The following is an 18,794-nucleotide window of genomic DNA, read 5'->3' as shown; positions in this document are numbered from 1 at the left end:
ACGGAGGGCTGCTCACCTCCTCCCCATATTGTGCTGCCCAGTGCCACTATCTGGGAGATGACCTTGTCTGTGAAGACCGAGGCAAAAATAGCAGTGAGTACTTCAGCTTTTTCCACACCCTCTGTCACTAGGTTGCCTCCCCAATTCAGTAAGAGACCCACACTTTCCTTGACCTTCTTCTTGTTGCTGACATACCTGTAGAAACCCTTCTTGTTACCCTTCACATGCCTTGCTAGCTGTAACTCCAACTGTGCTTTGGCCTTCCTGATTACACCCCTGCATGCTCGAGCAGTATTTTAATACTCCTCCCTAGTCATCTGTCCAGGTTTCCACTTCTTGTAAGCTTCCTTTCTGTGTTTAAGCTCACCGAAGATTTCACTGTTAAGCCAAGTTGGTCACCTGCCATATTTGTTATTCTTTCTGCACATTGGGATGGTTTGCTCCTGTGCCCTCAATAAGGCTTCTTTAAAATGCAGCCAGCTCTCCTGGACTCCTCCCCCTCTTATATTAGTCTCCCAGGGGATCCTGCCCAGCAGTTCCCTGAGGGAGTCAAAGTCTGTTTTTCTGAAGTGCAGGGTCTGTATTCTGCTGCTCTCCTTTCTTCCTTTTGTCAGGATCCTGAACTCGGCCATCTCATGGTCACTGTTGTCCAGGTTGCCACCCACTTCCCCTACCAATTCTTCCTGGTTGTGCGCACGTCCCCTCGTTGGTTCCTCCAGCAGTCATACCAGGAAGTTGCCCCAACACTCCCCAAAAATTTCCTGGTTTGTCTGTGCACTGCTGTATAGCCCAGCAGATGCCAGGGTGATTGAAGTAAAACGTAGGTTTTTCTGAGCTTTAATCAACTTGGTTCACAACATCTGGGAAGTGCTAAATATGAAACAAGTCAACTGATTTCAAGGCTTGAGGTTTTACCATTTATTGACTGAGCTTTGGAATAACACACATCACTTACACATGGCTATGCACCATTTTCACTTGACAAAAATGCTCAGTTTTGATGTTTGTTACCAGTTTACCGTACCTTTATCAGCAGTCCTCCTTATTTTAGGGATGGTAAATTTTTTCAAAGGATTTGTTTCTGCACCAACAGCTGTCACGTATGGTGGCTTCTCATTTGATCTTATTTTTGTCTGCACTTTAACTCTATTACTTTCTTCCATTTCCATCTTGGCACCAGCCTAAAACAGGAATGAAAGCCATAAGTAACCACCTAAGGAACAGTCCATTGGTATTTCTGCTCAACTCTATCCATGCTGCCATCTCATCCTCCCAGCTGTACTGTGTGCTCAGAGAGGCATCAAACTGTACCTGCTTAGCAGTGTGGAAGTAAAGCAAGAACTGACAGGGATTTGAAGGGGATTTCAATGCAAACAGTCCCCTCTGTGAGCAAGAGTCAGGCTAACTGTAATCCTAACAAGATGAGATTTGTAGAAGCGAGGATTGTGTGAGGCGAGTGGGAAAGAACTGTGTGAGAAATTGTTGCGACCTTGCATTAGATAAGTATGGAATGTAGACTATAGTCTAAATAGAGGTGAGAAAAATAAGATATCAGGATGACCTATGTATAAACAAAATGCAGCTGTTGCTTATTATTGTATGTAATCAAAGGTATAAATGTTTGCTGCAATTGTTTACCTGTAGAGAGACCTGCCTAGGGGAGGAAACCCTGTGTCCTACTGCACTCTCTCCCTCCATGCAATTGCTAGAGAATAAAGTATCTGACTTGCTGCACCGAACAAGAGAGTGAGAACTGTGTTTTTCTCCAACAGCAGCCAACTAGGGTATCACTTCCTATCCAGAAGTCTCTAACTTTACTAAGTTCCTCCAACGATACATCTTCATGCTCTGTGGGAAACAGAGGACCAAGAACTGTACAAGTTTAATTCATCTCCACGTCACCATTCCCCACCCCATTTGTCTGTCCTGACATGCTGTTGAATCCTGCCTGTCATGTTGTAAATTATAACATCTCTGGGGCAAGAACTCTCTTCTTTCTTACATGTTTGTACAGCACCGAGCACGTTTGGACCCTGATCCTCTAAAGGCGTACCTAGGCACTATCACACTACAATTAATAAATTATCAATAGCCAACTAATAGCCAGCCTCCTCCTCTGAGAAAATTCTGAAAACCATTCTGTTTAGAAACTTTTCTGCTAGTGTATCATACAGCACTTTATTTCTGCATTTTTAAAGTACAACTCTACCTTGATATAATGCTGTCCAATATAATCTTACTGTGTTATAGGTGAACCTGTGTTATATCAAACTTGCTTTAATCCACCAACGTGCATAGCCCCGCCCCCCTGGAGCACTGCTTTACCACGGTATATCCAAATTCGCGTTATATCAGGTCGCATTATATCGGGGTAGAGGTGTATGATTACATACACTGTACAAAGAATCTTTCTCACTTAGCATTTTTCCTGTCTCTGCTGTTGTTGAAGTAAGAATTCCCTAGGACATTATTCCCCAGAAGGAGTTGTGTTTATCTTATCACACTTCTTTGTTTCTCTCTTGCTGGAAAAACTTTTAAACAGAGGTTTACATGTCTGGGTGACTGTTCTTCTGTAACGTCTAAGAATTTTGCTTGTGCAGGCTTAATGAGCCATCTCATCACCAGAAAGTCCTTGAAGGAACAATACAAAACACATCAGCTCCTTGGAAGAGCAGATTCAAAGAAGAAAGGAAGTCATAGTGTTACGAAAGATTTAAGAATTCTTTATCCTAAAGATTTATTTGCTGGTGTTATATTTGGAGGTTAGTAGTTTTATCTCTTTACTTTTTTCTCATCATATAAATTTTAATATTTCCACACACTCCTTTTTGTCTTTTGGTCTCATTTTTGGAGACCTGCATTTTTGGTGTCAGCCATTTTGATTTTTTTTAAATTTTCATTTAAGTTTATCTTTTTTGGTTGTATTAGAAATAGCTGAATAAATATAGCTTTCACGCCTTTTAATTTTTAGGAGAAAATGTCCATTTTAGCCATTTATTGTACAAAGTCTGAATGACAGAAGATTAAAGGAGATGTGTTAAAATGCCATTTTTAGAGACAAATAATTTTAACAGTACATTTCTAAATAAACTCATTACATTCACAAAAATCTTAGTAATGACCAAATAAAGTGTTAATACATACATATGTGATAACAGGCATTTTTAGAGAAAAATATTTTATATGCAGTTAGTCCATTTTAAATAAAGCCTTAAGGTCAAGAGAGCAAAGGATAAGCATTTAATACATAGATAGAATCATGCATTCTTATAAAAAATTTGATTCCAGGCATTTACTGTATTTCTAAAGTCATTACATAATTTACAAAATCTTAGTAATAGCAGAATAAAGAAGTGTTAATACATATAAGAGCAGGTTAGACAAACATCTGTCAGGGATGGTCTAGATAACACTTAGCCCTGTCGGGGGAGGGGGGGGGCGAGGAAGAGAGGGGTCTGTTTCTCCTGAATGACCCTCCTTAGTTTGTTCTCAGTCAGGGGAATTCCTGGACCCTTACCTCCAAATAAGTCTAAGAACCCTACAATTTTATGGCTTGCAGCCAGCTTTAGTCTCCTGGCTGTTTTTTTGGGGGCAGCCCATAGGCGCCGACTTCTGCTGGCGCCAGAGGGTGCTTAACCCCCCTCTGCCCCAGCCCCGCTCCCTCCCGCCCCTGCCCCGCCTTCATTCCAACCCCTTCCCCAAAGTCCCTGCCCCAACTCCGCCCCTCCCTGCCCCTAGTCCAACCACTTCCTCAAATCCCCGACCCAGCCCCGCCTCTTCCCCAACTCCTCCCCATAGCACACCACATTCCTGCTCCTCCCTACTCCTTCCCAGAGCTTGTTACGCTGTGTAACAGCTGTTTTGCAGTGGCAAACACTGGGAGAAGCAGGGATGCGGTGCACTCAGAGGAAGAGGTGGAGGTGAGGTGGGACGGGGGGCAGAGTTAGGAGGGGAGCTTGGCTGCCGGTGGGTGCAGACCACCCACCAATTTTTCCCCGTGGGTGCTCCAGGGCTGGAGCACCTATGGAGTCGGTGCCTATGGGGCAGCCTGGTGCAGGGTTGTCACGACTCTGCTAGTCCAGGCTTTTCTGCCTCCTCTTCCTTCTCTATATTCTTCCCTTTACAGCAGGCCTTGTTTTCTCTAGTGGTTGCAGCTGTGAGTGCAGGCATCCATGACTGGCAGCTCTGGCAGCTGAATGGGGCTGTGGTCAAGCTACTTGCTTATAAACAGGAGAGGCTCTTCGCCCCCAGCTGTCTGTGTTCCATATGGGGTTGTAGACCCCATTACATATTCTTCCCTACAAGGCTGAGGCATGGCCCTGGCTGGCGTAGGCTACTTCCTGGACAGAAAATCAAAGTTCGGAAGCAAATTTCCTGCCTGTTGCTGTGTCCAAAAGGCGACAGGTTCCGTGGTATGGTTGTGGCAACAGGTACCATCTCATGGTCCTCGGGTTTGTCACTTTCATCACACTGGAGTATGATCAGTAACTAGTGTGAACTCATTTCCTCGGAGGTAGTATCAAAGACTCTCCAGTTCCCATTTGGCAGCCAAGCACGCTTTTTCTATCATTCAGTGTATTTCTCGGGTGTTCTTCTCCATTTATCTTTGGAGAAAAGCCCATCCCTGGTCCTACCGCCTGTGTGTTTGTCTGTAGTACAAATTCCTTTTTGAAGTTCAGGCTATACAGCATTAGGGATCTGCAGAGTATGGTCGTGAAAGATACTTTTGCAGGTTCCACAGCACCCGTGTTGTTGTGGCATCCCTAGTTAAGTCAATAGCGGGAACGCTTTGGTGGCAAAATGGAGTATGAACCTGCAGTAGTAGCCAGCTAAGCCTAGGACACCATGCACTTGCCTTTTGGTCATAGGTGCCTTGTATATCTGTGAGGCATGAACATTATCCACCAAGGGGCGGATTTGTCCTCCACTGACTCTGTCTCCGAGGTAATGGGCTTCTTCCTTTCCTACTGCACATTTAGTGGGGCTTTCCGTTACCCCAGCTTCTCTCAGTGATTGGAAAATGGTAGCTACTTTGTCCAGTCCTTGCTATCCCAGTCCTTGCTATCGATCAGGGTGGCCACACTTACTGATCCTCGAAGCACATAAGACAATCTTCATAAGCTCAAGAGCTGGGGCACACTTGCTGGGGCTTAGGACTTCTGGCCCATGGGAGGCACCTGTCGGGGCTTCAGCCCCACTCCTGCTGAAGCCCCGAGCCCGGCAGGGATGCCCCACAGGGCTGAACCCCCAAGTCCCTCCTCCCCACTGCTCAGAAGCCCCTACTTCACCACCCTGCTGCAAGGCAGAAGTCCCGAGCTTCCCTCTGTCCAAGTTTGATTTGGTCTTAACCGAAGAGGAATAGGTCTATTGAAATAAAAATGACATTACAGAGTTGAAGAGATATAGTATGCCAACCTTTTTAAAAAAATGGGTTGCTTGTTCGGAAGTTTTGCCTAAATGAATTAGACAATATGAAAACAAAATAAACAAAAAAACCACAACAAACAAAAACTTCTCTAAAGGCAGTTTAGAAAGATAGGACAAATGCCTCTTAATAGGTTCATCACTTGTAAATTGTAAAGAAATCTTTAGATTCTGGGGTACAGTATTAAAACCTTCATGTTTGGTACCATTGTGTTCATAAGGTCTGTGAAATCAACTGATCTGAAAGTTTGTCCAGCTCCTTTTTAGTAGCAGGACATATAGAAGATAACAACCTTCTGTTGCTATGAGTTACTCAGTTAGCTCAAGTAAGAGAGGACTGTGCTATGGGTCTAACAATCCCACCCTGATGATGACCCACCACATTGGGTGGGGGTCAATATGGTTCCATCAGATGAAATTGTTTTTCCAATTTTTAAAGGTTTTTAAAAAAAATACAGGAAATTACATACAAAACCAAAACAAAACAACCCTACATTAAAAGGACATTAAGGTTGCAGAGTTAACACTTATAAAATTAAGCAAAAACAACCAGAATTAACAGACACTGCTGATAATTCTGGTTTTAATGTCTATGCCTAAATGCCATGAGTCAAATGGGCCCAGTAATCCCACCTCACAACACATTAATTAGTGCTTGTAAAGTACTAAGATATTAAGATGAGTACACCATACAAAAGTATATGATAAAATTAATAATTCTGTCTTCAGAGGAGCATTTCGATGGTGTTCAGTAAATAACGCAGGAGGGACTGAATGATGAGGATAAAAAGAAATATTCAGGGAGAACACTGTCCGTCCTGTGCACTGGCACAGGGGCATTGCTGGCACACGATAGCATATATCACCTGCACATCTACCAATGTGATATATGCCATGATGTGCCAACAATGCCCCTCTGCCATGTACATTGGCCAAACTGGACAGTCTCAACGCAAAAGAATAAATGGACACAAATCTGACATCAAGAATTATAACATTCAAAAAATAGTAGGGGAACACTTCAGTCTTCCTGGACACTCAATAACAGACTTAAAAATGGCAATTCTTCACGGCTTGACTTATCAGAGAATTTAACATTTTATAGCACTTTATATATTCAGAGCACAGCTCCCACTGACCTCCACCACAGCTCCTAGCGCTAGGCATTTCTGCAAATCAGATCACAAGTTTCTTACATTGAGAACCCAAAAAATGAGGAACACACACAACTAGTGACCACCTTTGGAATTTCTAAATATAATAGATGACAATTTCTTAACTCAAAAAAAGTGTTGCATCCAACACAGAGGAATTCAATTTCAGACCTCATCTTGACAGACAGAGGAAGTGATCAGAGAACTGCAATTAATGATCACAAGTCAGAAAAATGAATTCACTGTTAAGCAAACGAGGCCAGGACTTAGAAAGGCCTTGTGTGGTGATACTAGGATAGCACCGAGACAGAGACTTATAACGATCCTTTATCCTTGAGCGCCAACAAGGTACTCAGGGTGCCATAAAAGAAGATATGGGCCTTGCCTTACAAGCCGCTGCAGCTTCATATCTCAGAAAATGCTAGCACGGGCTCCTACCAGCTCAGGCAGACAGGATGCTCGGTTGATGAGGCTGCTGCCGACAGATGAGGATGTTCTGCATTCAAGTCCCTTAGGTGGATGCTTACAAAGCCAGAAAGTGCAAATGTCCAAACTGGCGTCCACACAACTATCACCACACAGCCAGCATGTTTGGACCTGCTGCACAAACACTTCACCAGGAGACCACCATTTTGACTTGCAAAATAGCAGCCTCTGCAGATCAAAATGGTGGCCTCCTGGCGCAGCATTTGTGGAGCAGGACCAGACATATTCAGGGACAGACAACATTGTCTCATGGGCCAAATTAGCCTGCTGGACCCACACTCCATCTGCTGAGGGCATGACCCTATTTGGGATCATGATCCAGAGTCTGGGAACCTATGCATTAAAGGGTTAGAAAACACGCCTTATAGCAACAGAGTCAAGGAGAATCTATCTAGTTAGGTTACCAAAGAGATGGTTAAGGAGTGATTTGATCAGAGTCTATAAGTACCTACACGGAGAACCAATATTTAATACTGGGCTCTTCAATCTAGCAGAGAAAAGTACAACACGATCCAATGGCTGGAAGTTAAATATAGACAAATCCAGACTGGTAAATGAGGTGTAAATTTTTAACAGTGAGGGTAATTAATCATTGGAACAACTTCTAGGGTCCTTGTGGATTCTCCAACACTGACCATTTTAAATAAAAAATGGACGTTTTTGTAAAATAATTGCTCTAGGAGTTATTGTGGGGAAGATCCATGGTCTGTGGGACACAGACAATCAGACTAGATGATCACAGTGCTCTCTTCTGGCCTTCCAATCTATGAAAAGTTTTGTTTAAGGGACTTGCCCAGCATCACATAGAAACTCTGTGGCAGGGTTAGAATCCTGTTATTCAGTACAGCATTGAACCATCCTCTCCTGCCTCACCCACTGCACACCTTCCAATGATACAGACCTCACCACCATCTGGGCCGAGTCCTCAGGAAGCGGAATGCTCCTACTGTCATGCAAGCAGGCCATGCTTGCTCTGCTGCTATTGAAGGAGGACCTCTGCAATCTAAGGAACTGGCAACCAGCCTCGCTCCTCAGCACAGACTACAAGGTGGTAGCGAAAACCATCTTGCTGAAGCTGAGGTCCGTGCTGGCAGACGTGATCCATCCCCATAAGACCTACACCATCCTGGGCCAAATCATCTTCAGTAATCTCTATCTGGTGCAAAATCCACTTCATCTTGCACGTAGGGTTAGCCTGTCACTCGCTCGTGTCCCTGGACCAGAAGATCAGGACAGATCATGAGGTATCTTGTGGGCACTCAGAGGGTGGTCGGCTTTGGGTCCCGCTTCATGGGTTTTCTTCAGCTGCTGTACATCTCTGCTCAGAGTCTGATCAAGCCCACCTGGGCCTTGACCAAACCCCTCACCTTCAGGCGAGGCTTATGTCAAGGCTGCCCATTGTCCGGCTAGCTGTATACCATCACCACTGGGGCTGGTGCTTTGAGAGCTGGACTTGCAGATAGTCCTGTCAGCATATGCCGACAATGTGCTCTTAATGATCCAAGACCTGGGAGACCTGGTGCATGTCAAGCCATCTATTCCGCAGTCTCATCTACCCGGATCAACTGGGTCAAGAGCTCGGGCCTCCTCTCACCCACGCTCCAGGCCATCCGATGGGGAGTGGGTTAACTGCTCTGTCTGGGTGTGTATCTTTCTGCTACCTAGCATTCCCTGCTGGAGAATCGGAGCAATCTATAGGCCAAGATGGCTGAGCAGTTGCAGAGGTGGATGTCTGGTGCCTTTCCCTTTGGGGCAGAGTGCTGGTGCTTAACCAACTGGTCCCGTCGATGCTCTGGCACCAGCTCAACACCCTGACTCTGCCCCTGGGAGCCCTGGTCAGCCTCCAGAAGAGTTTTTCTGGCCAAGATTGCACTGGGTCTCTGCAGGGCTCCTGAACCTTCCCCTGGAGGTGGGCAGACAGGTCTATACCTTCAACCTCCAGCCCCTGCAGAGACTCCTATACAGTGCAGATAATCTGGCAGGCAGCGTGCTGGCACATGCCTTCCTCCCCCTCCTCCAAGCGCTCCGACATAACCAGCAGCTCTTTTATCTCCACCCGAGAGGTATTCCCCAAGACCTCTCTAAGCCTTTGATCTTCTACCAGGACCTACTTAGGACCTTGAAGCTGATCTCGGCAACCAGGTCTGTAGCATCTGCCAAGGGGGAGGACCTCCTTGTGGAGCCCCTGCAACATAAGCCACAACTTAGCGTGCAGGTAGCAGAGTCCTACTTGTGCACCGTAGATTGGTCCTGATACCGCCAGAGTCGGAGACCTCCTGGACTACAACTGAAGGGATTGGGTGGACCCTCTGCTGCTTAGGGCTGTCCACCCAGCATGTCCCATGTCACATGCTTCAGGAGGTGAGGGCAGACCCTTGCCTCTTGCTTCTCATGCTTTCCTTGAGCAAGTCTACAGCAGGGTGTTCCCAGCCCAGTTCTCACCCTTAGCCCTCCGGACCTTGCCATTTGGCCCTTTTCTCTTGATCCAGGCCAGCCACCCCAGCATGCCACCTAAGCCAATTTCACAATACCCAGCCTGTCCGCCTCTGAACCGCACCCGGAAACATCTGTATGTGCTCATGCTCTCTACTATTCACTTCCTCACCCTCAAATCCCACCCCAACAACTAGCAGGACCTGTTTCCACCCAAGGAGGGCAAGGAATCCTGGTGGGCCAGTCTGTACTCTACTGTGGTCCCAGGGCCCAGCAGAGATATTAGCAGGGTCCCATGAAATCCATTGTATTATTGTGGATTTTCATTATTTATTATTTTCTGATTTTGTTCTTTTACATTTTTTAAAGGATTAATTCTATCTCCTCTGGCCCTGGGGCCATGGCAGGGAGGCAGAGATCTTCACTGACACCAGAGCTGTGGCGGGAAAGCATCTTTTTTTTTTTTCTTTGCATTTTGCTGGATTTTTTTTTTTTAATCGCTGGATTCCATATTATTGTTTTGATTCCACAATTCCATCCATGTTCTCCTTAACATAGATTTCATATGGCCCTATATTAGTTGGTGGTGCCTTCACGGATCTGTGAGCACAGGTGTGAACCTGGCATGATTCATGAACTCCCACAACACCTGTGTAAAGTGTGTCAGGCAACAGCCCCTCTTCTGGCTCCTCCAGAACTTCCTGCTGAGGTTCTGGCTGCACTTTTCCTCGCACCGCCTGATCCTGCCATACCCCATCTCTGATCCCACAAAGTTGCGGGACCTGCTCATCAGCCACCTCCTGGTGCTGGCCTATTTCTGGTCCCTTGCTCGTTCACACCTCCAAGCAGAGTTCCTCAGGGTGGTGTCCACTGACTCCCTGGAGGCCTTTTGGGAGCAGTGGGCACTGTCAGGGGCTCTGCTTGGTGTCCCCCTCTGGATCCCTAATTTTTGCCCTGTGAATCTTCACTCCTGTTCCTGGTTTTTTTTCATTTGTTGTCCCCATTACACATTTGTCCCTGGTCCCTTCCCCCCAACAAAGGGAGAATTAATTAACACAACTCCCTCAAGGCCATGTTCTAATGATGTAATTTTCTAGTGAAGACAAGGCTGTGCTAACACTCATCCAAACGAATAACCCCTACACTTACACAGTCTTTTGGAAGGAACTTCTTTCAAGCACAGATAAGCACATATCTGCCTTTGCTTTAGATACATATTGGTATGACTACTAAGCCAGGCCAAAAAAAAATAAATATTCATATGCTGACGATCTTCTAGATTACAACATAGTTCAATAGGACAGTCTACTTGAATTAGAGCTGCAGAATCATGTTCTCTTTAGCCAGGAAGGGTTTTTGAGATACTTTCTCAGGCAAGTGTCAGCTATTGGGGTTTGACAGTACACCTCTACCCCGATATAACGCAACCCGATATAAAGCGGGTTCGCATACAACACGGTAAAGCTCTGACACGCTGCTCTGAGCAGCATGTTAAGGGCATCGGGTCATGCTAGGGCCGAGGGATTGGATAAGGGGCAGAGGGTCTTAGGGGTGCTCAGGGGCTCCACTCTCCCCCAGGGTCTGGAAGGCAGGAGGTGTGGGTGGCACTCTGGGGGGCCCCACAGTCCCAGAGTGGCCCTGGGGATTAGCAGGGGGCCGGGAGCAGTCCGCTCTGTTTCCCTTGCCCCGGCCGTGTCGCTTGGGGGAGGTGACTTGAGGGAAGGGATCCCCCCACACTCACTGGCAGCAGCAGAAGTGGAGCAGCCCAGCCCCAGCCAGCTCTGCTCTGCCAGCTCCCAGCCACGGCGCTCCGCTTTCCGCCGCAGGTGAGTGCAGGACCTTTTCCCAGTCTTCCCCACCCCCCCAGCGACATGGCTGGGGATGGGGCAAGGAAAGTGGAGCAGGCTGGGGCCACGTCGCTCCGCTTCCCGCCACGGGGAGGGGCATCCTTGCCCCAACCTCCCCGCACTCACCAGTGGCAGGAAGCGGCAAAGTGGAGCGGGTTGGGACCGGGCTGCTCCGTTTCCCGCTGCTGCCAGTGAGTCATGGGGGGGAATGGATAGGGGTCAGAGCAGTCAGGGGCCGGGGGGCTGGGTAGGGGGTGGGGTCCTGGGGGTGATTAGGGATAGGGGTCTCTGGAGGGAATGGTCAGGGAACAAGGAACGGGGGGGTGTAAGTAGAGGTGTAAGTATATTGAGATTTCAGATAAACAGGCTCCATTGATCGGAAGTAAAGTCAGCCTAATACAGAAAGGTCAATACGTTACCAACAGGGAGAATGATCTTGCAGTGGCTACGTCTTCCCTGTTGCAAAGTATGAGCTCAGTTCCACTCATAGTTATTTTCCCTTTATGACAGACAAAAAATTCCAGATTCCACTGTACAACCACAGACCTTACACAACTTTTCTTACCTAATTATGCACACAGCAGTTTAACTGGCAATAGACTATAGCACACAAGTAGCATTAAATCAAGGACACATTTGCACTAACTGTACCTAGCACACAATCCATATTTTGCATACCTCAGCAGGATACATTTTGCTTCTGACAGTTTAACTGCTAATACATTTCTACAATAAAGATTACCATGAGTACAAAATGCTGTATTCTGGAAGATTTTAACTAGCTCAGTGCACTAGATTAACACTTATCATGAACTAATTATATACTTGCATAGGTTCTTTTTTCCCCTCTCTTTTCAAAGTATCATGTTAGGCAGTAACCATTAAACCTGAATGGGAACCGTAGAAGTGTATAAATAATTTTGGATCTCTGAGACATACAGAGCACTAAGCTATCAAAAAACACAAGCAAAAATGAAAAGTTTAAATCAAGACATATTATTCACTGCTACACTGTTGACAGCTGCAGCTCCCTTTTCGGTTATTTTTTCAGCTGTACTAACTAAGGAAACCCCAGGAACAGACAGGATTAGTTTTATAGTGTGATAATCAGAGCCTTCTTACTAGAGATTGTACATTGCAGACATAAGGGTCCTATTGCACTACAAGGAATACCTTAACTTTAAAACTACCATTAGTTTTTCAAGCCTGGCACAGTAAAGTATGAAAATTTGCCTAGTTTCTGATTTATTTTCTCCCCTTGTGATATTAATTTCAAGTCACAAAGATTACTCTTAGGCTTCAGATTTCATCCAGACAAATCTGAAGTACCAACATCTGAATCTACTTCCTACATGGCAATTCTGAAAGCACCTAGACAGATAATCACATGCATGCCAGTGCCAAAATTAAGGAGTGATTACTTAGATAAGTATTAGGAAAAAACAGAAATCATTCCTCAAGGATTAGTCACATGTGATACTCCTGCTAGCCTGTAATCTAAAGCACACAAAACCCTTTGCCTCCAGCATGTAAGATCCTGAAAAGTGTTGAGCTATATTCTAAAATGGCAAATTTCAGAGTGGCAGCCATGTTAGTCTGTATCCGCAAAAAGAATAGGAGGACTTGTGACACCTTAGAGACTAACAAATTTATTTGAGCATAAGCTTTCGTGAGCTACAGCTCACTTCTTCGGATGCATTCTAAAATGGGAGTTGCAAGAACTTAACACCTCTCAGAATTTGACCCAAGGTAGTTTAACAATCAGAGGACAGAATGCTAATCCCACTGAAGTCACTCCAAATTTTGCCACTGATTTTCAGAGTGAAACTGACCCCTAATTTGCCTGCATCCTCAAAAAGAATCTGAGAATACTAGTTATAAGGAACATGTGTCAACAAATTCACAACTCATCGAGGTTCTTAACACTACCTTGGGATAAATTATTAATATCTTTTCAAATAGACCATTTCATTCCTCGATTCTTCTGTTTGGCCTTGGTCCTGAGGGGTTCCTTCTACACAGAAACCCCTCAAAATCAATGGGACTCTCTGCAGGATCAGGCAGCACTTATATAGGAGTCCCCTGCATGCATTTCTTCTTTCTTCTTTCCATTCCCCTTCCAAACATAGGGGCCTCCCAAAATCCCTCTCCAAACATTTTATAGGTGTTTTACCATTGACTTCAGGAGTTTGGGAGTGAACCTTAAATCAGCAGATGAAAAAGTGATTTACAAATAGCAGGCCGCTGGCTCCCACTTTTCAAAGAAGAACTTCATTAATTAATACTACTGAAGCAAGTAATTAAAAAAATCAAGCTGTACATGGTTTACTTATTGTAACAAGTACAATTTAGGTTTGATTAGTCTTACCAATACCTCACAGCACATTAATAAATACACTGTAGAATACTTCAAAAAACAACTAAGTCTTAGTAACAGGAAAATAAAGAGGAAGGATGATCTTCTGTGCACAAAACCGACAGTCAGGTGATTTGGATTCTATTGCCAGCCCTTTTCTTAGGCAAACCTCTTAATTTCACACATGGAGAAACTGAGGCACAGAATGATTAAGAGACCAATAATTCTTTCCTACCTCAAGGGGTTACGTGACCAAATTAATTGTCTGTAAAGTGCTTTCACAGCCTGAGATGGAAGGTGCTACAGAAATATTAACGTGGAGACCTCATTTATGCACTACCTCTGTCACTAAACATTTGCCAAAGGAAAATTTTCAGGGCTGCAGATTAACAGAGTTAATAAAGTTCTACTGCATATGCAAATGACCGCTGGTAGAATGTGGCATGTGTTGAGAACTATTTTTAAATCACTACAACACAAAAATTAAAATATGTAAATTCTACTTAAAAATACCAATTAAGTAAACTTTATATTACCAGGGTCTATTTCTCCCAGGGTTTGGTAAATGTTGCAGTCATACTCTCTATTATATTTAATCTTGTGTTAGTCTCACGAGCATGCTCTTTTTTAATATATTTGCATTAAAATTCCAGACTGCGTAAACTGTGTAGTCTACACATAACATCAGCTGGCAGAATGAGAGACTCACAACACCCAGTGAAAACCTAGGGAGAGTCGCTTTTCCTTTGGTAATAGTAACAGTATTGAAAACTGTTTGGGCTCCCCTTCCCAATGACACCAGTAGCCAAATTAGTTTCAATACCAGCTGAAGGGGCCCAGGAGTCCCTGGGACTGATAACTACTTTTAGCTCACAAGGAGAGATACAGGTCGGGGGGAAAGTAAGCCGGTCCGGTCTAGCGTACCGGTAAGACAATGACAACTGTACTGGCTTGGCCGTGGATGGGGTGGGGCAAAAGGGGCAGCTTTCCCAGGGCTCCTGGCTGCCGCTGCCTACCACACCCACAGCTGGAGCCCCGGGTCCTTTCAATTGCCACAGGAGCCCCAGGGCTTCCAGACGACAATGCTGCTACCCCGGGGCTCCGGTGGAGATTTAAAAGGCCTGTGGCTCTCAGCTGCAGCTGCCTACCACAGCTGCAGCAGGAACCCCTGGCCCTTTAAATTGCCACAGGAGCCTCAGGGCTCCCAACCGATGCCGCTGCTACCCCAGGGCTCTGGCGGCGATTTAAAGGGCCCGCGGCTCTTGGACGCAGCTGCCTACCATGCCCACAGCAGGAGCCCCGGGCCCTTTAAATCATCGCCAGAACCCTAGGGCTCCCGGCCAACGCCGCTGCTACCTCCGGGCTCCAGCAACAATTTAAAGGGCCCCTGGCTCCTGCCCACTGCTGCCTACCGGGCTAGTGGCCGGAGCCCCAGGCCCTTTAAATCGCCACCAGAGCCCCGGGTGAGCTGAAGGGCTGGCTGGGGGATTTCTGCCCTAGCCTCGCCACTTCTGCTTGAGGCCCTGCCCTGCCCCTTCCTGGGACCCAGAGGCCCCCTGCCCCCGTCTTGCCCAGGACCCCGGCCATCCTATGTATTGGTGAGTCATTTAAGTTACTTGCACCGCTGGCTACAAGTCACTGTCTGAGGACTGACACATGTTCTGATTAAATGATTTAAGTTCACATGTGCCTATCACGACTATCATGGAAACTGAGCCCGAAGATGCACTGCCAAAGGTCTCGTTATTAAGTCACCTACATGATGGAAGTACACTTTTTTCCAAACAATACAGAGAACTGATACACTTGCTACACTATGGAGGGGTGGGGGAAACAGCTAGGCTATTTGGGCTATACACTGGCTGTGCACGTGTGATACAGCCCAGCTACACAGGCTGATGTGAGAGAGACAGACAGACCTTCCTAGCTATATACATGCTGAGCCATGGTCGCGTGCGTGTGAACTCTTGTGTGTGTATGTCAGCCTGGCTATCCCAACTATACATGCTGACCCATGGCTGTGTCAATATGTGTGACTGTGAGAGAGAGATGTATCCTGGCTATACACCTTAACATATTGCGGCGGGTGTCTGCGTGTTATGAGCTGCCCTTCCCCCAGAGCAATTCAGTCGAGTTCGAGAGAGCAGGTAGTTTTAACAATTTATTGAAAACTACAATAGGACCTAAACATATGATCCGAGGCTACAACGAGAGCAAGCAAGTTGACTCTCACGCCGCTGCTGGGTGGTCTGGCGAGGCATACCAGCTGTGGGTGCATGAATCTGTTTTCTCTGTCTAGAGTCCATCACCGCTGCACCACACGGCACCACAGAAGCCATCACAGAGATACTCTTGACACACTCATACACACGCTGCAGACAGGCTTGATTGACGGTTGTTTTATTTACTTTTGCAAATAGTCAATTCTATTTTTAAACTTGCACCAGTTATTTCCTTGCAGTGTTATGATCTGCTGAGTCGTTGTTGTTTGCCACCTTTTTCCCACCAATTTCTAGTGTTCCCTCCCTGACCTACAGCTTTCATCTAACGGTGGAGTCACAGCCCGGACTTTTATTTTCCCCTGCGGATGCCCCACCCCTGCAGCCCTGCCCCCACTCCACCCCCTCCCTCAAGGCTCCACCCTCGCTCCGCCTTTTCCTGCCCCTCCCCCGAGGTCCCGCCACCCACCGCTCTCCACCCTGCCGCCAAACAGCTGTGGCTGGTGGGTGCTGTTACCCACTATTTTTTTCCATGAGTGCTTGAGCCCCAGAGTACCCATGGAGTGGGCGCCTATGGGTGGAGTGACTCTTGCTCATTCAAAATGGAAGCCAGGGACACAAGGTGGAGTCACTCAGGATCTCCCGTATCAGCCTCCAGCACCAGTGGACCCAGGCTCAGCCCCCCTACTTCCGGACTCTATGCCCTCCAGCCCCCTGGCAGCCCCAAGCCCTGCTGAAGGGGCTGCTGCTTCCCCAATCCTCCCCCAGCTTTTTTCTGTGTGCTCCCCCACTAGTGTCACCTCCTGCTGGGCGCAGCACACGCGGGGCAGCAGCGAACTGGCCCCACGTGACATAGACAACTGGTGTGAGAGTGGGGCAGGGCAGTGTGAGGCCCACAGAAACACATCACGGGGAGGGCATAGTGGACCTGCCCCACTGCACCCTGTCAGCCACTGCACGCTTCCCCCGTACTCCATGTCAAACTACCCCATTATATTGTCACCCCACTACACTTCATGTCGTCGCACCCCCAGTTGCTCCTTATCCCTGTATTCCATGTGACCCCACTGTACCTTCACTGCACCCTCTCCCCACTGCACCCCTTCATTGCATCCCTCCCTGCTGTACAATCACTGCACCCCCTCAACCCACTGGGCCCCCCATCACCCTTCCCTACTGCAGCCTGCAAGCCATGGCATCCCCTCACTGCAGCCCCATGTTACCCTCTCCCTGCTGTACTGCACCCTGTACCACCCCCCATACATCTGTGCAACCCCTCTCCCCAAGGCACAGAGTGAGTAGCTTTGGGGACACAGGGGAGTAGCTCCAGGTCAGCACCTTGGGGGGGGGGGTCAGGGGCACACAGCCGGTATGGGGGGAAGGTCACACTAGAGACAGGGGCAACAGACATGAGGGGTCAACAATCCATAGGCATGGAGTACGCAAGGGGAGTCACACCGCCAGGTGAGGGCACCCTGGCCAGCACCACGGACCCAGGACTGTCCCCCATATGCCCAGGCTCCGCACCCCCTAGCCCATCTGGCAGCCCTGCAAGGCGAGGCTGCTGCTTCCTCCAATCCTCCCCCAGCCCATTAACGATCACCACCACCCCATGTCACCACCATGCTGAGGACAATGTGCATGAAATCAGGGCGGGGCCCAAAGCAACCCACCACAGAAGGAGACACAGCCTGGCCCATCTACCACACCTCTGTGACACTTCCCAAGTACCCAGGGTTGTGAGGCACCTCACTACCACCTGCCCATAGCATGGGGGAGACTTGTCTGGGCACCCCAACCACAGACAGCTCATACATTCCCCTCTCAGCCCCTGTGGGCTCCAATGTCCCTCACACAGGCTGACAGGCACACTCCAACCCCCGAGTCCCCCATCGTCCTCCTGGAGTGCCCAGGCCCTGATCCACTGGGCACTCACCAAATTCCCAGATCCTCTGCTCCCAAAGGAACAGGACAGCACAGCTAGCTAGTTACACCTTGGACCCCAGCTACGCTTAACTCCCTGCACTTAGATTTGTTTACAGTGAAAACAGGAATAAGATTATTTAAACAATAACAGATTCAAATGATAGCAAGTAAGATTAATGGAAACAGGCTTACACCTAAAATAATATCACAACACACATTCCAGAGCTTAAATTTAACTAACAAGATGCCTGCCTCTTGTCTAGTAAGGTACTGCTCACCCAAAGTCTTTCCCACCACATTTTTGAACCACGACGTGGTCAGAAACCCTCCTTCCACAAGATCAAGCCCCCTGGCAGCCTGACTTCACAATGGAAAGATGATAGGATGTCTCACACCACACATACCAAACGGGGCCTTTGATCGTAACATGAAAACAGGGGCCCCGTTCTATGTTGTTCACCTCTTCCAGAAATTCAGAGTCTCTTCTCAACTCCTTGCAATCTGTTCATTAGCATTTGACTAATGCTAAGCCAGTATCCCAACAGCCTTTGATCGTCAGCCACACAGTACACAATGGGGGAGGGGGCTACCTCCTGCCTGGTGAAATCTGCCTTAAGGCATATGCTTCTGGGTAACCCAGTCTATACACACCTATCACCAGTCTATACACACCTATCACCATGCCTAGTAGCCGCACACGCATTTCGCACGGATGCCAAGGAGCAGCGTGACACAGGCTGCCAGCACAAAGTTGACATGAAGCTCTCTGGTGAACAACTAGGATGTACATACCAGATCCAGGGAATCCCTGTAACTCACACACATGCCTGTGCCTTCCGAGCTGGCGACAAGAGATCCTTGGGTCACCACCCACGCTATACACTGCCCATTACTCCACTCCCACTGCACCCCAGTGTCACCCCCTGCCCCCAGCACCACTCGTGTCACC

General features: G+C 47.3%; 1 protein-coding gene across 8 annotated transcripts in view; it reads right to left on the bottom strand.

The window, feature by feature from the left end:
* Positions 1-18,794, bottom strand: part of TEX15 (testis expressed 15, meiosis and synapsis associated) — a 78,224-nt gene that overhangs the window by 57,884 nt on the left and 1,546 nt on the right. For 6 of the 8 annotated variants that reach the window (XR_012655899.1, XR_012655898.1, XM_075066032.1 and 3 more), the window contains exon 2: positions 1,025-1,181. Coding sequence is in view for 6 of the 8 variants with exons in the window: in XM_075066032.1 (XP_074922133.1) it covers positions 1,025-1,181 (157 nt within the window). In the remaining 2 variants the exon portion in view is untranslated. Of the gene's footprint in view, positions 1-1,024; positions 1,182-2,416; positions 2,589-18,637; positions 18,687-18,794 lie in introns of those variants that run through there. The other 2 variants (XM_075066033.1, XM_075066036.1) reach the window with 2 other exon arrangements.

The sequence above is a fragment of the Chelonoidis abingdonii genome, chromosome 5, assembly GCF_003597395.2.
Source record: "Chelonoidis abingdonii isolate Lonesome George chromosome 5, CheloAbing_2.0, whole genome shotgun sequence".
Lineage (NCBI taxonomy): Eukaryota > Metazoa > Chordata > Testudines > Testudinidae > Chelonoidis > Chelonoidis abingdonii.
This window is presented reverse-complemented; position numbering and strand designations above follow the sequence as displayed.